At 35.2% G+C, this 25417-nt stretch overlaps 1 protein-coding gene across 1 annotated transcript in view; it reads left to right on the forward strand.

Moving 5' to 3' along the window:
* The window catches only part of ROCK1 (Rho associated coiled-coil containing protein kinase 1), a 146066-nt gene that overhangs the window by 35575 nt on the left and 85074 nt on the right, over positions 1-25417 (forward strand). The window contains exon 2 of the mRNA XM_065890480.1: positions 262-343. Coding sequence (XP_065746552.1) covers positions 262-343 — 82 coding nt within the window. The remainder of the gene's footprint in view (positions 1-261; positions 344-25417) is intronic.

Consider the following 25417-nt stretch of genomic DNA (forward strand, 5'->3'; position numbering starts at 1 on the left):
TCACTTGTAGCCAATTTGCGGTGATTTTGCTGCTCCTCTGCCTGGAAGAGTTAGAAGGTGAAAACTCTGTATGAAATAAAACCAAATTTTCTCTTCCCAGTACTCATGTAACCTTGTAGAAGGTGTTAAATGAATGCAAGTTGTATGAGAGTAAGGCAAATTAAATGTTGAAGCATATATTTTATTCTTTACTCATAAAAAAGGAAAGTGCTCATAGTGTGAACCAAAAAACTAACTTTGTTTGTTTGTTTATTTGTTTAGGATGGATTGGATGCTTTGGTATATGATTTGGATTTTCCTGCCTTAAGAAAAAACAAAAATATTGACAACTTTTTAAGCAGATGTAAGTAATTTTTTGTGGAGGTTAATGGCAGATTATATATAATGAAATATTGACTTAGATAATTCAAGCCCCCCCCCCCTTTTTTTCTTTCTATCTACTCTGGTTATTTCATCAATAGTACCTACATCAAAGGAGTAGGAAATGGGAAAGAAACCTTGTCAGTTTGGGAGCTTATCAGGAGAATCTAAAATATTTTGCAGACAAGGGAATAAAAAGTAAATGGCTAAAATAAATATGTTAAAATAAGCATATACATACATGCACATTGAATTTCAATAATATTATATTTATCCTCTATTTTTCTTTTATAAATCAATTAGCTATTATGTTTCAGTACCTGCAGGTGAGAATCAATTACATATGAAAAGCCCTCCTACCACTGAGATATGAGAATTTTCTCCGTGAAATCTGGCTTATATTTAAGTTTTACAGATGTTCTTTTATAAAAACTCTTTTTTGGATTTTGATGTTAGATATTTATCATTTAAAATTTGATTAGAGAACTTATTAAGGTAGTTTCAATCTTTTCATCTTAAATAATTGATAATAAGATTTTGGTTTATAAAATCCTCCCCACTCCATTTTTTTTATCTGTTCCTAAACCATACATATCGATACATTTTAGGTTGGGTTGATTTTAGTGTTATCTTTCAATTTTGGTTACATATGTTTTGTTAGAAAAGTTTTATTTTTCTAAATAGTCAAATCTTTTTAACTTTAGATTTAATTTCTTTTATCGTTTCTACACTTTGAAATCTTGGCTCAGAATTTTACTTATCAATTTTTTTGGTTTCTGTTTTTCTCTTCTTTATAAAATTATTTTTTCAGCCTTAATTTTATTTTGGAATATAGTGCCAGATTCTGAATTGCAAACTTCTAAAAAGTTTTTTTTAATTTCTCACATCTTACTGAAGTTGCAGGAAAATTTTATTGCTGTTTAATTTGCTTCACCTTCCTACTTAACAGTACAGCAGAAGAACTAAAAAGATGGAGAAACTTTACCCCTTCTTATTTGGTGGGAGGCAAAAGGATGAATCCTTGTTAGTACAAAGTTGGGGTGTGTAATTTTGTGAAGTAGGGTAGCAAGAATTGGAACACATGCTTTTAAAAATCTGTTACTGTTTTTGCTATGCAACATTGCTGCTTTCATAATACTAAGTTTGCCTTTATATTGTATTTTGTAAATAGAAACATCAGTAGCCACAGTAGAAATAAGTAAAATGAAATGCAAGTATAAAGCTAAAGAAAACTTTTAAACGGATAAACCTGTGCAGTTTAGTCTAGTTTTCAGATTGAAGAAAAGTACAGAGAATAATACTAAAAGTTTTAGCAAATCATATCTAGCATTAGGTAAAAATTTTGACCAAGTAGGGTTTATACCAGGATTGCAAAGTTAGTTTAAGGTTCAAAAATCAATTAGTGTAATCTATCATATTAACATATTAAAAAAGAAAATCCATAGTATCATCTTAGTAGATGCAGAAAAAGCATTTGAAAAAAAACCAGTATCCATTCTTGGTTTACAGATATCTCTCAGCAAACTAGGAACTGGAGGAAACTTTCATACCCTGATAAAGAGAATCCACAAAAAACCTATAGTTCAGATTGTATTTAACTGTGTATGACTAAATGCTTTTCCCCTAAGATTGGGAGAAGGCAACTATGTCTTCTCCCACTACTTCATTCAGTGTTGTCCTGGAAGTTTTAGACAGTGCAGTAAGGTGCAAAATAAAGAAAAATCATATAGATTAAAAAGGAACAATTTAAAATTATTCAGACACTGTATTTTTCTGTATAGAAAATCTTCAAAATTCTACAGAAAAAGTGTCAAGAACTTATCAGTGAGGTCGCAAGCTAGAAGATTAACATACAAAAAACAGTTTAGCAGTAAGCAATTTTAAATTGACATTATAGCAAATATAGCACCACTTACAGTAGAAGCAAAAGCATGAAAAATTTAGGGATAGATTTGACAAAATGTGTAAGCCTGTATACTGAAAACGATTTAATATACTGAGAGAAATGAAAGAAGACCTTTAAAAAAAGACAGATATTCAATGTTGGTGGCTTAGATAATTCAGTATTAAAATGTCAGGAATCCCCAAATTAATTTATCTATGGAGTCCATGTCTTCTCAGAACCTAAGCAGTCTTTTTTGTATAAATAACCATTAATTCTAAAATTCATAAGGCAATGTGAAGGGTCTGGAATAGCCAAAACAATCTTGGAAAGTAAGAACCAAGTTGGAGGACTAACACTATTGGATTTTAAGATCAAGGCAGTATAATGAAATGAAAGAATAAACATAGAGATAAATGGAACAGAAATAGATCCTTATATATGCAGTCAGTAGATTTTCAACAAAGTTGACAAGGTAATTCAGTACCCAAGCCTTACTTTGCAGTATATACAAAAATCAACTTAAAATGGATCATAGACCTAAATGTGAGAGCTAAAACTAGTAATAGTTCTAGAATAAGACATAGAAAATATTTGTGATTTTGGTTAGGCAAGAATTTCTTAGATGAGACGCAAATGGCACAAACCGTTTTTTTTTTTTTAAGATAGATTAGATTTTATCAAAATTCAAAACTTTTTCTCTTCAGGTGATACTGCTAAGAAAATGAACAGGTAAACCACTGACTGGGAGAATATGGTTGCAAAACAAGTGAAAGGGGAAAAAATAATCTTTTCTACGAACATTGCTCAGACAACTGGATAGCCATATGCAAAAGAATGAAGTTGGACTTCTGTTTCACACCACATACAAAATTAATTCAGAATATAAAATTGTAAAACTCTTAGAAAAAAAACATAGGCGTAAATCTTCATGACCGTGGATTAGACAAGTGTTTCTTAGGTATAAACCTAAAGTGTAAGAAGGAAAAGAAAAATAAATAAGTTGGGCATCATCAAAATTAAAAACTTTTGTGCTTCAAAAGACACTATCAAGACAGTTGAAAGAGGGACTTCCCTGGTGGCGCAGTGGTTAAGAATCTGCCTGCCAGTGTGGGGGACATGGGTTCGCACCCTGGTCTGGGAAGATCCCACATGCCTCAGAGCACCTAAGCCTGTGCGCCACAACTATTGAGCCTGCGCTGTAGAGCCTGTGAGCCACAACTACTGAAGCCCGTGTGCCACAACTACTGAAGCCTGTGCTCCGTAATAAGAGAAGCCACTGCAATGAGAAGCCTGTGTACCGCAACGAAGAGTAGCCCCTGCTCGCTGCAACTAGAGGAAGCCCGCGTGCAGCAGCGAACAACCAATGCAGCCAAAAATAAATAAATAAATATTTTTTTAAAAAGACAGTGAAAAGGTGACTCACAGAACGGAAGAAAATATTAACAAATCTTATACAATAAGTCCCTTACATATGAACCTTCAAGTTGCAAACTTTGAAACGTGTGACATGTGTTCACATGTCCAATCACGTAAGTTAGTTCAGAGGTCTGGTGTACATTGTCACTTGCGTGCATCCTCTACAAATGGTTGTGCTTTGTGTACTTTACAGTACTGTATAGAGTACAGTAGTACAGTATCTTTATTTCAAACCCAGGATGTCCAGAAGCAAACGTAGAAGCAGTGGTGATGTAGCTGGTACTGTGTACTTTTCAAGGTACTGTACTGTAAGATTAAAAATGTTTTCTTTATTTTCTGTGTTTATTTGTTTTTTATGTATTATTTGTGTGAAAAGTATTAAAAACCTATTACAGTACAGTACTATATAGCCTGTTGTGTTAGTTAGGTACCTAGGCTAACTTTGCTGGACTTACGAACAAATTGGATTTACGAACGCACTCTCGGAATGGAACTCGTTCATATGTAGGGGACTTACTGTACTTGATAAATGATTGATATCTAAAGTCTTACAACTCAATAATAAAAAGACAATCCAATTTAAAAATAGGCAAAGGATCTGAATAGACATTTCTCAAAAAAAGACACACATGAAAAGCTGTTCAACATGGTTAGTCATCAGGAAGTTACAAATTATGGCCACAATGAATCAGTACACATTTATTAGAATAACTAAAATTTAAAAAACTGACAATATCAAGTATATGTGAAAATGTGGGACAGCTGAACTCTGACACATTGCTGGTTGGTTTGTAAAATGGTGAGCTGCTTTGGAAAACAGTTTGGCATTTTTCTTATAAAGTTATACATGCATTTATCACGTGACCTAAGGATCCCACTCCTGGGTATTTATGTAAGATAAATGAAAGTATATATCTATGTGAGACCTATGTGAGAATGTTTAAGGAGCCTGTATTTACAATTGCTGTAAACTGGAAGCAACCCAGATGCACATCAGCTGATAAATGGGTAAATAAATTGTGGTACACCACATAATGGAATACTCAACAGTAAAAAGGAGTAAATTACTGATAGGTGCAACAACATTGATAAATCTCAAAAGCACTGTGGTAAGTGAAAAAAGCCAGGCACCGCCCCCACCCCCCCCACCAAAAAAAAAGGCCCAGCACAAAAGGGTACATACTGTATGGTTCCCACTTACGTGACATTATAACATTCTCCTTCAACTCCTAAAGTTTTATTTATGTAATATTTCACACAGAATAATAGATTTTCATAGGATAGTATTCTGCATGTTGCTGAAATTCATTTATATGGATTTTTATAGCTTTCATTAGTGGGGACATCAAAATTATTTTTCTGAAGGTAAATGTTGCTTTGCATTGCTTTTTGCTGACAGGTATCAGATGTAGTGATCTAAGAATAACACCTGGAACATGGAATAAAATCTTTTTCTTTAGTAATTCAGCTCAAGTCTCACTAAAGTATACCAGCTTTAAGGTATAGCAGCCTGAAATATTTTAAACTTCAGGCCTAATTATATTACAAGCTGTATTTTCATCTTTTTGTGTTGAAGCATGTATGGACACTGAAAGGGAGAAGAGAATCTGTGACTCTTTGACTGAATAACTAGTTAAATACAAAGATTTGCTTTTCTGCACTCTGGTCTATGATACCTAAATAGTAAGGACTACAAAGAAAATGTTTATCAGCCTCACAGAACTGATAAAGATTTTAAGGTGAACTTTTAAAGTAAGGGTTAGAAAGGTATCCAGATAAAATCAAACTGTCTTGGTAGGAAGAAACATGTTGTGGGGCAGGTACACACTGGAAGGAGGAGGAGGGGGATGTGGAAATGGTGATTTTTGACTGTATATTGTGAATTTCACTGCGATTTGGGGGTACAAGATTCATAATTAACGTTAATACGAAAGCATACTTATTAAACAGATACTACCAGTCTAAAAGAAGGTAATGGAGATCATTGTATGTATGAAAAAAATCCATGAACCTGAAAGGAAAAATGTGGTAGAGAGCATTTGTTTGGATTCAAAAAATAAACCCAGCAAGGGAAGTTTATAGCTATACAGGCTTATCTCAGGAAACAAGAAATATCTCAAATAAACAACCTAACCTTATGCCTAAAGCAACTAGAGAAAGAAGAATAAACAAAACTCAAAGTTAGTAGAATGAAAAACATAAAGGTCAGAGCAAAAATAAATGAAATAGAGACAAAAGCAGTAGAAAAGGTCAGTGAAACTAAAAGCTGGTTCTTTGAAAAGATAAACAAAGTTGATAAACCTTTAGCCAGACTCATTAAGAAAAAAAGGGAGAGGGCCCAAATCAATAAAATCAGAAATGAAAAAGAAGTTACAACCGATACCACAGAAGTACAAAGACTCATAAGAGACTACTATGGGCAACTATACACCAACAAAATGGACAACCTAGAAGAAATGGACAAATTCTTAGAAAGGTACAATCTCCCAAGACTGAACCAGGAAGAAATAGAAAATATGAGCAGACCACTTAGCAGTACTGAAATTTAATCAGTAATTTAACAACTCCCAACAAACAAAAGTCCATAACCAGATGGCTTCACAGGTAAATTTTACCAAACATTTAGAAAAGAGTTAACACCTGTCCTTCGGAAACTATTCCAGAAAATTGCAGAGGAAGAAACACTTCTGAACTCATTCTATGAGGCTACCATCAGCCTGAAACCAAAACCAGAGAAAGATACCACAGAAACGAAAATTACAGACCAATATCACTGATGAACATAGACGTAAAAATGCTCAACAAAGTACTAGCAAACCGACTCCAATAATACAGTAAAAGGATCATATACTGTGATCAAGTGGGATTTATGCTAGGGATGCAAGGATTTTTCGATATCTGCAAATCAGTGTAATTCACCACATTAACAAATTGAAGGATAAAAACCAGGTGTTCATCTCAACAAATGCAGAAAAAGCTTTTGGTAAAATTCAACATCTACTTATAATAAAAACTCTTCAAAAGAGGGCATAGAAGGAACGTACCTCAACATGATAAAGGCCATATGTGATAGATCCACGGCTAACATTGTACTCAATGGTGAAAAGCTGAAAGCATTTCTTCTAAGACCAGGAGCAAGACAAGGATGCCCACTCTCTCCATTTCTGTCCAACATAGTTTTGGAAGTCCTAGCAACAGCATTCAGAGAAGAAAAAGAGATAAAAGGAATCCAAATTGGAAAAACGAAGTAAAACTGTCACTGTTTGTAAATGACATGTTGCTGTGCATATAAACTCCTAAAGGCGCTATCAGAAAACTACTAGAGTTCATCAATGAATTCACTAAAGTTGCTGGATACAAAATTAATATACAGAAATCTGTTGTATTTCTATTCACTAACATTAGTGAAATATCAGAAAGAGAAATTAAGGAAACACTCCCATTTACCATTGCATGAAAAAGAATAAAATAATTATGAATAAGCCTACCTAAGGAGGCAAAGGACCTGTACTCTGAAAACTATAAGACACTGATGAAAGAAATTGAAGAGCACACAAACAGATGGAAAAATATACCATGTTCTTGGATTGGAAGAAATCAATATTGTTAAAATGAGTGTACTACCCAAGGCAGTCTATAGATTTAGTACAATCCCTATTGAATTACCAATGGCATTTTTCACAGAACTGGAACAAAAAATATTTAAACTTGTATGGAAACACAAAAGACCTGAATAGCCAAAACAAAGAAGAACGGAGCTGGAGGAATCAGGCTCTCTGACTTCAGACTCTACTACAAAGCTATACTAATCAAAATAGTATGGTACCGGCACAAAAACAGACATAGATCAATGGAACAGTATAGAAAGCCCAGAAATAAACCCACACACTTATGGTCAGTTAGTCTGCAACAGAGGAGGCAAGAATATACAATGGAGAAAAGACAGTCTCTGCAATAAGCGGTGCTGGGAAAACTGGACAGCAGAACATTCTCTAACACTGTATACAGAAATAAACTCAAAATGGATTAAATACCTGAATGTAAGACCAGATACTATAAAACTCTAAGAGGAAAACATAGGCAGAACATTCTTTGACGTAAATCGCAGCCCTATTTTTTTTATTTTTCTCCTCCTAGATCAATGGAAATAAAAACAAAAATGAACAAATGGGACCTAATTAAACTTAAAAGCGTTTGCACAGCAAAGGAAACCATAAACAAAATGCAAAAAAACCTACGAACTGAGAGAAAATATTTGCAAACGATGCTACTGACAAGGGATTAACTTCCAAAATATACAAACAGCTCATACAACTTAATATCAAAAAACAACCCAATCAATAAATGGGCAGAAGATCTAAATAGATACTTCTCCAAAGAAGACATACAGAGAGCCAAAGAGCACATGAAAAGATACTCAATATTGCTAATTATTAGAGGAATGAAAATCAAAGCTACAAAGAGGTATCCCCTCACACTGGTCTATCTATGATGTCTATCATCAAAAAGTCTACAAACAATACATGCTGAAGAGGGTGTACACTGTTGGTGGGGATATAAGTTGGTGCAACCACTATGAAGAACAGTATGGAGGTTCCTTAAAACACTAAAAATAGAGTTACCATATGATCCTGCAGTCCTACTCCTGGGCATATATCCAGAGAAGACTGTAATTAGAAAAAGATACATGCACCCCAGTGTACATAGCAGCACTATTTACATACAATAGCCAAGACATGGAAGCAACCTAAATGTCCATCGACAGATAAATGGATAAAGATGTGGTATATACATACAATGGAATATTACTCAGCTATAAAAAAGAATGAAATAATGCCTTTTGCAGCAACATGGATGGACCTAGAGATTTTCATATTAAGTGAAGTAAATCAGAGGACAAATTTCATATGATATCACTTACATGTGGAATCTAAAAAGATACAAATGAACTTATTTACAAAACAGAAATAGACTCACAGACATAGAAAACAAACTTATGATTACCAAAGTGGATAGTGGAGGTGGGGTGGGGAGAGATAGATTAGGAGTTTGGGATTAACATATACATACTACTATATATAAAATGGATAAACAACAAGGATCTACTGTATAACAGGGAGCTATGTTCAATATCTTCTAATAAAGTATAATGGAAAAGAACCTGAAAAAGAATATATATATGTATAACTAAACCACTTTGCTGTACATCTGAAACTAACACATTGTAAATTAACTATATTCCGATTTTAAAAAGTGGTTAAAAAATTTTTTAAAAAAACGGTATTTCTTGGTAGCATACTATAGCTTTCCTAATGCAAATTACAAAATTAGTAGCATAATAGCTATTGCTAATGTATCAGCTCTCCGTTTATATAGAAGCATAGAGAACTGTTGATAAAATTTTAATTTGCTTTGCCAATGATTTATTATTGAGGAAGTAATGAGAGTAATAATTGCTGTTCTCAGTTTGTGACCAGAAATGCTAAATTGATTAGCATTTAGGATGTGACAGAGACCTTGAGACAAAGCATTCATTTCACTTTAGATCAAGGTTTCTCAGCAGTAGCACTGTTGGCATTTTTGAGTCAGATAACTCTTTGATGTGGGGGGCTGTCCTTTGTGTTGTAGGATGTTTAGCAGCATCCCTGGCCTCTGCGTTCTAGATGCCAGCTCTGCCCCCTCCCCCAGTTATGACAACCAAAAATGTCTCAAGACTTTGCCAAATGTCCCCTGGGGGTCTAAATTGCCCTCAGTTGAGAACCACTGCCTAAGACTTTCTATTAATGAGGGAAAGAAATTCTGGGCACAGTTAGGCGTGTGCTCCAAGCTTAGGAAATTTAATCAAATTTATTGAAAAGATAAATCCTATTAATAGTGATTCCAAGTGAAGGATGAAATTTCAAAAAGGGCTAAATATAAGAAGGCTGCAACCACAGAAACCAAGGTTATTGCACAGGCAGTTCTCAGCTCAGATTGGAAAGGATATGAATGACTCTGTCAAGTGTGAGTACATATCCAGGGATAAATGCAAAAGAGTAGTACAAATCTGTAAAAATTGTGTTAGGCCAAAAGCCTGTGATGATCCAAAACTTGTGAAAAGTTCTTGAGACAGCAAAAGTAACTTCTTCCCTCTAACCTTTCCCCATTTAGAGTTATGGGGACAATATGTATGAGAAAATGATAAACTCACTGCATGAGACCATTTATTCTTGAAATATATTTTGAATGCCCAGTCACTAGAAACATGAAAAATAATACGCTCTTTTTTTCTTAAAAACTGTAGATTTTACCATCTTGTGGGGAGAAATACAGAAGCAAGTAGTAACTTATACATACCTTTATAATGGTGGAAGCTTGTAGAGAAAGTAATGATACACAGATGTTGGAGTAAAGAAAGGCTCCAGAAAGAAAGTAGTATTTGAATTGAGTCTTAAAGGATGGGCTAGATTTCTCAGTTGAGGAAGAACAATTCAGGCAGAGAAGAAACAGCGTTTGTTAAGCCATCCAAAAGTTATGATACCTTTGAGGAACCAAGAATTTGGTATAAATTGAACTTGGTTTATGATGAGCAGGAAGGAGTAAGGAGGACACGTGGCAGAAGAGACTGAAATGGCATGTTGGGGCTGTTGGGTTAATGGATTGGATAAAAAAGAATTACTTAGTGTCTTATTTTTTGTCTTCATTGTTCTCATGATTTTTAAAAACTTAGATAAAGGAATTGAAGTTCAAGGAAAGAGAAAAAAGTTGAGCACTTTAAATTAGTTTATACCGCCAGATCTACGCAGATTATAACCCTAGAATTTTGAATTTCTTGTATTTCTGTTTTTGATTTGATGATTTTTGTATGGGTGGCCACTTTTTTAGAAGTCACTGTTCTGAGGAAGTTTAAAAAACAGTGACTAAATATATCAATTCTAGGCAGGTAGTTACCTTTGGAAGAGGAAAACATGAGGCTTAAGGCTTAGGCAGTAATTTAACATTTTATTTTGAACAAAAGACCAGAAGCAGATAGGCAAACTAGTATCTATTAGTTTAATTGTGATGATAGGTACAACTGACAAGCCACACACACAATAAGAACAAAACAATTTCAGTTGAGATGTAGAAAATAAAGTTCTTTCAAAAGGTTCTATGTTATCACTGTATTAAATCACTGCATTAAAAGGTAAATTACATGCATCATTGTAAAAAGATTGTACCTAAACTTTTTATTTTTCCAAGTAATTATATTTAGTAACCTACTGTACAGTATTTTAATGGAGCTTAACCTTTTCTCTAGTGGTTACTTAAATTCCTTCCAAAAATAATATTTCATGGATTGTACACATTTAATTAGATATTTATTTATATGTAAACTGGCAGTGATGATCATTAGAAAGTTTTTTCCTCTTTTTCCCCATCTTGAAGTCTTAATATGTCATTATTCAGGCATGCTTCAAAATGTAAAATTCTTCCTTACTTTTTAAACTTGTTAAAATCATGATATCTTTCTACTTATTAAATGATTATTTTGATAGTTGAATGTTATTGTTATTAAATTAGCTATTCATTGGTTGGTGATTAAAATCAACACACAATGATCTTTTATTTTAAAAAAATAAAATAGTTTTCAGTTCAGCATATTCTGAATGATATCAATCAATGAATCTGTTGTTCATCCAAGGAAGTAAAAACAACTTGACTATGTTTGCCTTAGTTCCTTGTAGAATTACACAAAAGGTACATACTACTCAATAGAAAAAGTAAACTTTTTTCTTATTTTAAATTAAGGTATAATAGTAATTAAAACAAAACATTGAAAGTTTTAATGACTTGTAGAAGAGCCCTCATTTTAATGTTTGTGACTAGTTTCTCCTAAGAGTGTTTCGTTACACTTATAAAATCATGTACTGCGATATTGAAAGTGAGTACTACGTTATCTTTAGTAAAATTAAAGGTGGTTTTCATGTGCTTTGAATATAAAGTTAGATGTAGTTAGAGATCGACATTTCTGGGGGAATTCTAAGGAACAAAAATTGTGAAACTGGAAATTTTATATATAATTTACTTCTGCATTTAAAGCGGATAAGTTTCTTGAGAGGAGTAGAATATAAATGGATTATAATGATCATATATTGTGATTAGTATACAATTTCATTTTCAAGTTCTTCAAGTGATGACAAAAATGCAAAACTATTATTTGGTTAGTGGCATTAAAAGCTTCCTTCTCCACAAATAAGTATTAAGGTACATATAAGAGTCTGCCTTTATGAAGCCAGGAAGTACTGAAATGTAGTAGCGTTTTGACGTGTTTGTTTGCTTATGAAATCTATGAAAGGCTTGTGTAGTTGGGTAACTCTACCACTTGAGTGGTGGATGTATCTCCATTTCTGGAGAATGGGACAGGATTGTAGTCATCATATCTTGGGATTATTTTTTTCAAACTGGATACTGAAGTATAAGAAAAATAGTACTTTGTTGAAGGACATAGGACCAACAGATCATCATAGAGAGTCTAGAAGCATACTTTTTTTTTTATTATATGAAAATTTGATGTAAGCTTATTATGGCAGTTAGGTCATTGGAAAAAAGGTAAGATTTTTCAGTAATTTGTTTTGAGACAGATATTCATATATGAGGAGAAAATGAAATTGTCTCTACTTAACAACATGTACCAATGTAAAGACAAAAAATACTAGATGAAATTATAGGTATTATGTTTATAGTCTTTAAGTAGGGAGTGGCTTTTTTTCATTTTTTTTTGAAGCAAGATACCAGGGGTAGAAACTGTAAAGGAAACATTGACAGATTTTGCTTTATCAAAACTTTATAAGGGGGCTTCCCTGGTGGCGCAGTGGTTGGGAGTCCGCCTGCCGATGCAGGGGACGCGGGTTCGTGCCCCGGTCTGGGAAGATCCCGCATGCCGCGGAGCGGCTGGGCCCGTGAGCCGTGGCCGCTGAGCCTGCGCGTCCGGAGCCTGTGCTCTGCAATGGGAGAGGCCACAGCGGTGAAAGGCCCGCGTACCACAAAAAAAAAAAAAAAAAAAAACTTTATAAGGAAAAATAGATATAAAGATGACTGACAAACGGGAAAAAATTACAACATATGTAATAGAATTATATTCCTAATGTATGAAGAGATCCTTCCAGTCAACAAGAAAAACACAAACAATAAAAAAAAGGACAAAGTAACTGAATATGTAGTGTAATGGCGAAAAAATAAAAATTACCAATGAGCAGTTAACAGTTGAACAAAAGCATTAATATTTCAAGAAATATGGGTTAAAAAAAATATGGGTTTAAAAAAAAAGAAATATGGGTTAAAAAAAAAAAGAAATATGGGTTAAAAAAAGAACCAACCCTCCCTGCCCCCCGACAACCTGAAGGAGAAATGTAAAAAGTAATAATATCCAAGATTGGTGAGGGACTGGAGGGCAGTTAGCGTATTTTAAAACCAATAATGTTCATGAGTATAGCAATACTTTTACTTAAAGAAATGTGTCTTGCAAAAATAGCACTGAAAATACATGGGAATGTTCATCATTGCAAAAATATATTGATGTTGGGGCAAAAAGTTAGAACAACCCACATAAAAATCAATAAGACATTTCTATCAGCTATCCACAGTGTGTTCAGTGAAAAAGCAAGTTGCAAAATACCTTTTTATGTCAATAAGTATGGATAACACATTTTTTAAAGTGAATACATATATTCCGTTGAATGAACGTACCACAATTTAAAAAACTTTCTGTAATAGTGGTTCTCAGGTTCCTCCCAGTTTTTCGCTGTTATAAGTGAAAATGTTATATTAATGTTTTTTGTACATACAGCTTGGTATACTTGGTTTTCCTTTCTTTGAAGTGAATTCCAGGAATTGCTGAGTCAAAAGTTGCATCCAATTTGCATTTTGATATGTATTGCCAAAATGCAGTTTTACACCAGAAGGTGGAATAAAAGTCAAAAATTTTTAATGGAGCCATAAAATTGAATATATTATGCAGGATAACCTAGGGTATTACACGATCTTGTTTGAAGTTATTACAAGTAAAATATTACTAAATCAGATAGATTTTCAAAAAGAAGTGTTAAATATTCTCTTTATTTACTTTTTAAATTATTTATCTTGGAATAAACTCATGGAAAAGCTGCAAAAATAGTACAGAGAGAGCTTCCCTGTTGGTGCAGTGGTTGAGAGTCCGCCTGCCGATGCAGGGGGCACGGGTTTGTGCCCCGGTCTGGGTAGATCCCACATGCCGCGGAGCGGCTGGGCCCGTGAGCCATGGCCACTGAGCCTGTGCGTCCGGAGCCTGTGCTCCACAACGGGAGAGGCCACAACAGTGAGAGGCCTGCATACCGCAAAAAAACAAAAAACAAACAACAACAACAACAAAAATAGTACAGAGATTCCTATATGCCCTTCACTCAGCATTCCCTGATGTTAACATCTTATATAACCATGGTACATTGACAAAACTAAGAAATTAAAGTTGGTATATTACTGTTAACTATATACTTTACTTAGATATCAGTTTTTCCACTAATCTCCTTTTTTTGGTTCCATAATCCAATCTAGAATATCACATTGTATTTAGTTGCCATTTCTCCTTAGTCGTCTTCAATCTGTGAGAGTTCTCAGGCTTTCCTTGTTTTTTTATGACCTTGACAGTTTTGAAGATTATTGATAAGGTATTTTGCAGAACTTTTCTCAGTTTGTTTTTGTCTAATGTTTTCTCATAATTACCCTGGGGTTATGGGTTTTGGGGATGAGTACCACAGAGATGACATGTGCTTCTCATCACATTTTATCTGAGATATGTGATACCATAATGATTTATCAGTGATAATATTAATGTTTATCACTTGTTTTAAGATAGTGTCTGCCAGGCTTCTCTCCTGAAAAGTTACTATATTTCCTTTCCATACCTGATTCTTTGGAATCTGGTCATTATTCCAGTCCACACTCAAGGGGAGGGACATCAATAAGCTCCATCTCCAGTCTCAGAAGGCTACATATTATCTTACAGAGCAAGTGTTTTTGATTTTGATAAGGTCTAATTTATCATTTATTTCTCATATGGATTGTGCTTTTGGTGTTGCGTGTAAAAATCATTGCCAAACCCAATATTGATTTTTTAAAACTGCTTTATGGAGATATAATTTACGTACTGAAGAGTCACCCATTTAAAGTGTACAGTTCATTGTTTTTTGTCTGTACTTATAGAGTTGTGCAGTCATTACCTCAGTGACTTTTTGAACATTTCATCATCTTGTAAAGAAACTCTGTACCCATTAGCAGTCACTCCGCAATCCTCCCCAAGCTCTCCAGCCCTAGACAATGACTAATCTATTTTATGTCTGTATAGATTTGCCAATATGGACGTTTTCTATAGATGGAATCATACAATATGTGTTCCTTTATGACTGGCTTTTTAGACTTAGCATGCTCTCTTCGGGGTTCATCTGTGTTGTAGCATGCATTTCATTCTTTTAAATTGCCAAATAAATAATATTCCATTGTATAGATAATGCCACATTTTGTTTATCCATCCATCAGTTGATGAACATTTGGATTGTTTCTACTTTTTCACTATTATGAATAATACTACTATGAACATTAGTGCACAGGTTCTTGTGTGGACATATGTTTTCATTTCTCTTGGGTAGATACCTGAAAGTGGAATTTTCATGTCATATAATATCTGTATAACATTTTGAGAAACGCAAGATTGATTTTTAAGTATATACTTTTATTATTTTGGAGTAAATATATATGTGGCTTTTCTGTTGTCCCTGAACAGATAAGAGCAGCAAGTGATTGCAGCCATTTGTAAATAATATCGTTAAATGTCAATATTTTTAATGTTTCAGTAAGTATTATTGAGCACATACGTACATCAAAGACATATCCATGAATGAAGTATGGTCTCTACCCTTAAGGAAATGGGAACATACAATCTAACAGAAGAAATACAAACAATTCCAGCCCATGTTGACAGATGAAATAATAGAGAAATAGTGGTTTCCCAGAGGAGAAAGGCAGCTTATCAGACTGAGGGGATCAGGAGGAGATGGATAAAGGATTAGATCTTGTTTGGTAGTAACCTGCTCAAATAAAGTGGGGCTAGTCATTTTAGGTTGGTGATCAACATCTGCAAAAGAATGGAGATGTAAAGCAGTATGGCTGTGTGGGAAATTGCAAGTAACTAGGCATTGCCAGAGCATTGTTGGGGAGAGTATCTAGAAATAAAAGATTGCAGAATCAGAGAGTAACAAGATCTAAAAGCCATTTTATGAGGTGTTGAGGAGTTTGGGTTTGGTTTTGTTTTTTGCCAATCTGTTTCTCACACTGGATTACTCTGTATGTGTGTTTACACGTGTGTGCGCCCTGGCAAAACATAGCACATCTTCCTGGAGCTTGAATTCTGTTTGAACATATGGACATAGAATAACATTTTTATTTTTATTATTAACTGTTGCATTGAAACAAAATCAGTTATATGGAATTGAATCCCAGATTATAAATGTTCTAGGTAAGTTTTAGAGCTTATTAGGGCTGCTTTGACTACTCTGAAAATTTGCAAGGTGTATTGGATTTCTTTAGGCAAAGAGTAGCAGTATATTGGACAAATATTGCATTGTTCATAGCTTTTATTGCTATACTTTATTCTGACTTTTTAAAAACATGTTTTAAATAATTGGGTTGTCTTACAATCTGTAGTGGTACGTAAAATGATGGTGCATTTTATAATCTAGGATCTTAAACTAGGCAAAATATATATCTTTTTTGCATTAGAAAGAAACAGAGTCATTATAGAAAACTTGAAGTAAATGGAAAATGTGAGGAATAAAATAATCTGTAATCCCACCATACTTAGAGATGACTGCAGTTACTATTTTGGTATATTTCTTTCTGGCTTTTTTCTGTCTATATGTACCAATATATATTTGTGTTTTTAGAAAATTAAGTTCATATACCACATGGAGTTTAATCTGTTTCTACGCTCAACATCATATGTTGAACATGATTCTATGTAATTATTATTAAACAACACAATTTAAATGTTTTCTCATACGTCATTGTATGTATATGTATTCCTAGAAGTAAAATTTATTGGGTATAAAGTGTGATTAAAAAAAAAAGATCCTTAAGAAAAATCATCCATTTGCTTTCTAGAAAGTTAGAGTCTGTATGTGATTGAAATATTTTTTAATTTTTTGTAACCCTGAAACCTTTCTGCACTGCCTCTTTTGCTAACTTGTGATTATTTAGAGATGATTAGCTAGTTTGTGGCCTGTCGAGACTTATGGTGTTTATTTGTGACTCACTTTGCCCATTTCATTCCTTGCTAACTGTTCTGTATAGTAATATCTCACTTCTCTGAATTTTAGTTTTCTGCCACCATCACCTGGTTCAACACAGTTGACAATCAGAAATTGTTTAAAGGATCTGATGGTCACACAGTCCTGCTTATTGGTCTTAGAAGTAATAAGAGCTTACCAAATTTATTATTTTGCAAGTATTAAATTCTGTAAGTAACAGGTTAATTTTTATTATGGGAAAAAGTGGAACACTGTAAGAAGGATTGGAAATTCGGAGAATTTTGCAGTTTTAGGTACGATGACTGGGAGAGGGCTCACTAAAAGGTGACATTGGAGAAAAGAGTTGAAGTAATTGAGAGGGTTAGCCATGCAGATGTTTAAGGAAAGAAAATGGCATGCAGAGGAACAGCCAGTGCAAAGGCCATAAGAGAGGATATTTGAACAGCAGTAAGGAAGCCACTGCAGCTGGTGGGGAGGATTAAACAAGGGAGAGAATAGTAGGATGACATCAGAGAAGGAAGGAAATAGAGAGGGTAGGTCATGTAGAATCTTGTAAGCCATTGTAAGATCTTTGACTTTTGCTCTGGGTAAGATAGCAAGTCAAAGTTTTGAGGAGTGACATGATCTGAATTGTGTTTTAAGAATACCGCCCCATGTTAAGAATAGACTACTGAGAGGCAGGGATAGACACCAGGAAATCAGTTAAGAAGCAATTGCCGTAATCCAAAGAAGAGATGATGGTGGCTTGGTCCAGCATGGTAGCAGTGTAGAAGGTGAGAAGTTATCAGGTCCAGATATATTTCCGAGGTAGAGCCAGCCAGATAGGATGAGGAGTGTAAGAAAAAAAATAGGAGTCAAGAATGCCCCTGGGTTTTTGCCCCAAGCAAAATTGACCCATCAGCTGAAGTGTTGAAATCATAGGTAGAGGTTTGGGGTGAGAACACCTCTTCAGTTTCAGACACATTAAATTTTTAATTTTTATTTATTTTTTATTTTTGGCTGCATTGGGTCTTTGTTGCTGTACAAGGGCTTTCGGTAGTTGCGGCGAGCAGTGCTACTCTTTGTTGTGGTGCACGGGCTTCTCATTGTGGTGGCTTCTTTTGTTGTGGAGCATGGGCTCTAGGCACGTGGGCTTCAGTAGTTGTGGCATATGGGCTCAGTAGTTGTGGCTCGTGGGCTCTAGAGCACAGGCTCAGTAGTTGTGGCACACGGGCTTAGTTGCTCTGCGGCATGTGGGATCTTCCCGGACCAGGGCTCAAACCTGTGTCCCCTGCATTGGCAGGCGGATTCTTAACCACTGCACCACCAGGGAAGCCCCTATACACATTAAATTTGAGATGTATGTTAACGAAGTAGATATATTATGTAAGCAATTAAATATATAAATCTGAAGTTTAAGAGAGAGGTCTGAACCAGAGATAAAAATTTGCAAGTTGTTGACATGTCAGTGCTTTTTAAAGCCCACCAGTAAATGAGTGTATATAGAGAAGAAAACACCATGAAAGACTGAGCCTTGAGATGCGTCAGTGTTAAGAAATCTGAGAGAAGAGAGGGAACTAGCAAAGGCAACTGAGAAGTAATCATTGATGTAGAAAAAAATACCCTTGGAACTTCCCTGGTGGTCCAGTGGTTAAGGCTACACTTCCAATGCAGGGGGCGTGGGTTTGATCCCTGGTCAGGGAACTAAGATCCCACATGCCACACAGTGCAGCCAAAAAAAAAAAAAAGGAAGAAAGAAAAGAAAAGAAAATGAAAAAATACCCTTAGTATTGTTGTAGGAATGTAGTATCCTGGAAGTCAAGTAAAAAAAAGTATAGCAGGAGTGATCAAACTGTCAAAAGCTACTGATGTATCAAGGTGAAGATTGAGAATTCATTGTTAAATTTAGCAACATGGTGGTCACCTGTGACTTTGACAAGCACTTTCGTTTTTGTTGTTTCTTGTTTTGTTTTTTTTTAAATTTTGACCACACCGCACGTCTTGTGGTATCTCAGTTCCCTGACCAGGGGTTGAACCTGGGCCACGGCAGTGTAAGCACTGAATCGTAGCCACTAGACCACCAGGGAACTCCCTGACAAGCAGTTTTGATAAAAAGGTAATGGCCAAAGCTCACCCAAAATGGATTTAAGAGCAGGTATGAACAAAGATTTAGAAATAGAGTTCAGACAGCTTTTGAGGAATTTTGCTGTAGTGGGGTTGAGTAATGGGGCAGCAGCTAGTGAGAGAAATGGCATCAAGATGGGAATGAAAATGGCATGATACAATCCAGTTAGGAAGGGGAAAGCTTAATGATACAGGAGAAAGAGGGGTGAATTGCTGGAGCAATGTCCTCGAGCTCGTGAAAAAGGATGACATCACCATTGGAGGGATTGGTGTGAGATGGCAGTATTCTCCTATAGTAAAAAGTTAAGAGACCAAATATATGAGGGTATGTGCTGGTAGTTGAAAATGAATACATAAATATAATTATAAATATGTCTATTTAGCGGTAAGTCTATGGCAGTTTTCTTCCGATTGTTTCAGGGTAGTAACCAACAAGGTCATTAGCTATGAACGAGGATCAGTGAGAGGTTTGAGAAGAGAAAAGAAAATGTGAAATACGGTCTCTAGTAAAGTGGGAGAGTGAATATACTAAAGAAATATATGATTGCCAAGCAGAATTAAGGGCAAGCTTTATGTTCGCAATTATGGATTTAAAGTGGGATCAGACAGTATGATTTTATGTATTTATCCAGACATATTCAACTACATGGGTGCTGACATAGAGTTAGTTGTAGAGGTAGATTTAACTAGAATTATGGTTTTGCCAAACTAAGTATAATGAAGCAGAAAAGAGCCAAGGCATTAAAGGTTATGCAAGCGAGTGATTATAATAATTGACCATGTAATTTAAGCTCAGTAGGTAAGAAAGAGAACCTATCAGTACAATGAGGTACAGTAAAAATGGATAGGATCAGTGGATTGGAGGCCTTGGTGGGTCTGGGGATTGTTGGGGTGTGGTTTTTGGAGGGAGTGAGCAGGAAAGCTGAGGGAGTGCTTAGAGAATAAAGGATTTGAAATTGAAATTAAGGGAGGACTATGATTACTGATAATGACAAGATCTAGTATGTGGCCATGGAAATGAGTGGCTGAGATAAGGTAGAGGACAAGATCATTGAAAGAGAGAAGTTAAAGGTATTGAGAGGCCAGCTTATTAGAAGTATCATCTGTGGGTATATTAAAGTCCTTAAGAATTAAAATAGGAAAATATTGGAAAGAAGGTTGGTAACCCAGGAACTAAAATTGTCTAGCAGTGAGATGTGATGACCTGAGGGTCAGTAGATTACAGTGACAGTGAGAGGTAGTGGGAGATAGAACCTAATACACATGAAAAGCAAGCTGGCAGATAGAGGGTGGGAGTGTAGAGATGGCAGTGGAGTTCCCCTGTCCCACTTTCAGGGCCATTGGTATAAACATGTGGAGGGTAAAGGGCACCACTGTAGAACTGCAGGGGAAGCAGTGTCCTCAGGGAAGCTGGATTTCCATTGGAGTAGGGGTTGGTAAACTATAGCCCACAGGCCAGATCTACAGCCCATAGGCCAGATCTGGCCTACCATTTGTTTTTGGATGGCTTATGAGCTATGAATGGTTTTTATATTTTTAAATAATTTATAGAAAGTCAAAAGAAGAATAATATTTCATGACATGTGAAAATTATATGAAGTTCAGATTTCAGTGTCCATAAGTAAAGTTTTATTGGGACATAGCTATGCTCATTGTCTGTGACCACTTTTATGCTACAACACAAGTTGAAGAGTTGAGTACCTGTGACAAAAATCATACATGGCATTGTTATTGCTTCACACTGCTGCTCAGCACACTAGAAATCACAGTGACACAGTTACAACACAATAGCATTCCATGTGTATCACCATACCACAGAATTTTATTATTATTTTTCCATTGCCAGTGCATGCCCATTATGTCAGAACAAAAAAGGAAAAGAAAAGTGAAACTGAATGTTGTTATTTTGAGGCACAGTAAAGTGTGGATTATTTCATCAAGTTAGAGGGCAGGGCGTTGTGTTATTATGCAGTTACACTGTGGCTGTGCTGAAAGAGTACAATGTGCATTGACATTACCAGAATAAGCACTTGCCATAACATTCCCAACTCACAGGAAAGCAACAGTTAGAAAACCCCAGAAAATTTAAAATAGAATATCTCACCACAGCAGAATTTTCTTTACAAAGATGAAAAAAGAAAATGAGGTTATGACCTTACATAAGTTTAGAAGTGGTTTATTTGTTAGTCAAGCAGGGAAAGCTATTCACTGATGGTGTTTGCAGCAACAAAGCAAATGTGTACAGAGAGAAAAACTTCCTTAAGACTATTAGCTTTTTGGGCTTTTGCACAGCAGAAGAAACTACAAACAAGACGAAAAGACAACCCTCAGAATGGGAGAAAATATTTGCAAATGAATCAACGGACAGAGGATTAACCTTCAAAATATACAAGCAGCTCATGCAACTCAATATCAAAAAAACAAACAACCCAATCCAAAAATGGGCAGAAGACCTAAATAGACATTTCTCCAAAGACACAGATGGCCAAGAAGCACATGAAAAGCCGCCCAAGATCACTAATTATTAGAGAAATGCAAATCAAAGCTATAATGAGGTGTCACCTCACACCAGTTAGAATGGGCATCATCAGAATATCTACAAACAACAAATGCTGGAGAGAGTGTGGAGAAAAGGGAACCCTCTTGCACTGTTGGTAGGAATGTAAATTGATACAGCCACTATGGAGAACAGTATGGAGGTTCCTTAAAAAACTAAAAATAGCATTACCATATGACCCAGCAATCCCACTACTGGGCATATACCCAGAGAAAACCATAATTCAAAAAGACACATGCACCCCAATGTTCATTGCAGTACTATTTACAATAGCCAGGTCATGGAAGCAACCTAAATGCCCATTGACAGCCAAATGGTTAAGGAAGATGTGGTACATATATACAATGGAATATTACTCAGCCATAAAAAGGAATGAAATTGGGTCATTTGTAGAGACATGGATGGATCTAGAGACTGTCATACAGAGTGAAGTAAGTCAGAAAGAGAAAAATATCGTATATTAATGCATATATGTGGAATCTAGAAATATGATACAGATGAACTGGTTTGCAAGGCAGAAATAGAGACACAGATGTAGAGAACAAACATGGACACCAAGGGGGGAAAGTGGCGGGTGTGTGTGTGTGTGATGAGTTGGGAGATTGGGTTGACATATATACACTAATATATGTAAAATAGATAACTAATAAGAACCTGCTGTATAAAAAATAAATAAAATTAAATTAAAAAAAAACTATTAGCTTTTTGGCATGAACAGTAGTTGCTCAAAGAATTGAGACTCTTGGGAGCAACAGCAATAGTCAATTAAAAAATAAGACAGTTTTGAGTGATTTTCCTTGACTCTTGTTTGAGGAATCAATGCTGAGTTTGAAGTGAGTGAAGAATTAGCTTCTATGTATAGTCTGCATGGAACAAGTACAGGCAAGAATATTTTTTTAAAAGTTGAGGAAACACTAAGTACAACTTGCAGTGGAGTCTGCTAAGATGTGTTACAAGTGATGGTAGTTAAAATTATGTATGGTGCAGAAAATGTTAGTTGAACAAAATAACAAAGTTCATGACAATACAAGGTGTTTAAAGCCTGTAGTTATTCATTGTATTATACATCAGCAAGTACTTTGTGGAAAATATTTGAATCTATCACGTTACTGAACCACAGGATCAGTGGTAAACATCATTCACTCTCGTGGACTTAACTAACCGTTATCAATTCTGTACATTTTTGACAGAAATTGAAGCTGAATATCCCAGCTTATCTTTGCATATAGCAAGTCAATGGCTTAGCAGTGGTGACATTTGTGATTTTTTTTTGTGGACTATATTGTGTCCCCCAACCCCAAATCCATCTGTTGAATCCTTAATCCCCCAATATAACTGTATTTGGAGATAGGGCCAAGCAAGAGGCAGTTAAGGTTAAATGAGGTCATAAAGGTGGGACTGTGATAAAATGGGATTAGTGATGGGATTAGTGTCCTTACCTGTGCAACACATAAGAGGTCCTGTGAGTACACAGAGAGATGCTGGCTGCCAACTAGCCAGGAAGAGAGACCTCACCAGAAGCACAACACGCTGGCCCCAGTCGTAGACTTTGAGCCTCTAGAACCATGAGAAAATGAATGTCTGTTTAAGCCACCCAGTCTATGGTATTTTGCATGGCAGGATGAGCTCATTAAGACAAGGACCATGATGAAGGTTTTTCTTAATGAGAAGAACCACTCTCAACTATCATTGAATTATCATTGAACACTGACTTTGGAAATTAGTTTTTGATTTAACCTAAAATTACAAGGCAAAACAGCACTTTTAATGCAAAACTTAAATGTAATAAAGTCATTTTGACAACTAATGTTCGAATCACAAGTAACGTCGAGCTGCTTTGTAACTTCCTGTGCTGTCAGAAATTAAAATAAGAAGCCAGGTCTCCATTTCCACACACATTTGCAGCAGATATATTTTCTCAGCCCAAAACTACAGACTTTTATAGCCTATTTATGGCTCTAAATCTGGTATAACCAGAGCCAGGGATCCTTTCTCAACCCCATAGGCTATTATATAACACATTATCCTGGTTCAGAACTTTCTTATTTCGTGTCTGGAGTATTACAGTACTCTTAAAGTTCTACCCCTGCTCCAGTCTTGCCCTTATTGAATTTATCATTTACATATTCCCTGGAGTAGTGCAGCTGAAATGTAAATTTGACTGTGTTGTTTATATGCCTTATTTCTTGTCATGGCTTCCAACATGTAGCAGTGGTTTTCAGGTGGTTGTTCTCAGTTCCCGACAGATCTTTATCTCAGTTCCCAACAGGACTCTACCGGGCTGCATTATGGAGGTGTACGAAGTAGACGAGGCTCCAGCCCCTCTCTGACGACACCCACCACCACTACCCTCTTGAAGCAGAGCACTTTTATCTATTTTCATATTGTACTGCTTTTAAACTTTAATGTGAAAAATATTTTTGTTGATTAAATAATAATTTTACAACTACTGGCCTACAGGTAAAGTTCAAGCTCCTTAACTAGTTTGGGGCTCTCCAGCCTCTCCTTCACATCCTCCCCACAGACTTGATATTCCAGCAACACAGAACAGTTCTGCTGTGCCTTTGCTTATATTTGCCCATCTGCCTGTTATATTCTCTCTTTTCTTCTTCCCAGCTAGCTAACTGCTTTCTTTTTAGACTTGTTTCAGGTTTCTTCACCTCCAGAAAGCCTTTTCTAGCCACCTCCCTCCTAGGCAGCCTTGGGTTAGGTGTCATCCTTTATATTCCACAAACTCTGTGCTTGTGCTTATTTCCCTTTTTGCATTTTTTGGTATTATTTTTTGTTTGTTTCAGTTTCATTTGAAATCAATAAGAGCAGACACTGTGTTTTAAAGTTATGTTTATGTATCTACAGTGATTACTTTAGAGCCTCTATAGTTAACATAGATGTTTCTGCAGTAAATTGATTATTGTTTATATCTTGCTGTTACATTTGCAATAGATATGTGATCTAAAATTAAATGTACTTATGTTATCCCTGTGTGAAAGTTTGTTCTCTGTTGCATGTGTTTATGGGTCATAATGTATACAAACGAGTTTAAATGTGCATTTCAAAAGAAAGACAAGATACTGTATGTAGCTTTTATCAGGAACTAGAACTTAAATTTAATAGCTGCCCTGTATTTTGTATAACTCTGCTGTGAAGCTTTTGCATGTAATCTCATGCCAGTGTTGACCCATGTGGATTAAAATAGCCCTATTTTAATCTATGACCAAATTAGGAATTAGAATATCTATCCAGTGGGGATTTTAAGTTATTGTAGTTTGTAGTGTGACAGGTTTATATAAATAATTGTAGCGATTCCCACTGTGTGTTTTAAGTTAAAATCTGCATTCAAATAGAGAAATATAATAAGTACGTGATTCTTTAGCATGTTTACCTTTGATATCTTAAATTACTTATATCTTTTTAAAAGGATCATCAAAACTGACTTGATAAAAAGAAAACTTGTTTCATTAATCTAAAATACCTACCTGTGGCCCCTTGATTCAAATTTGATATATACTTAAAATACCAGGAACTAATTAACTAATTATTCTCAGTGTACGTGTGGTATATGTTTTTTTTTAAAACATTCTAGTAAGTCGGATTTTAAGAAAAATATTTTAACAGAGTGAAGTCATTCCAGAATTTATTAAAAACAATTCTTAGCACATTGAACATTTCTCTGTTTTACAGCTTCATATTTTACTTATATTAAATAATTTTTAATGAACCTCTTTGTTTTTTATTGTTTCTCAAGAACTTGAATGTAAAATAAGCAGTTTTAGTTATAATGCTTCAGTGATTTAAAAG

Source organism: Phocoena phocoena, chromosome 13, assembly GCF_963924675.1.
Source record: "Phocoena phocoena chromosome 13, mPhoPho1.1, whole genome shotgun sequence".
Taxonomy (NCBI): domain Eukaryota; kingdom Metazoa; phylum Chordata; class Mammalia; order Artiodactyla; family Phocoenidae; genus Phocoena; species Phocoena phocoena.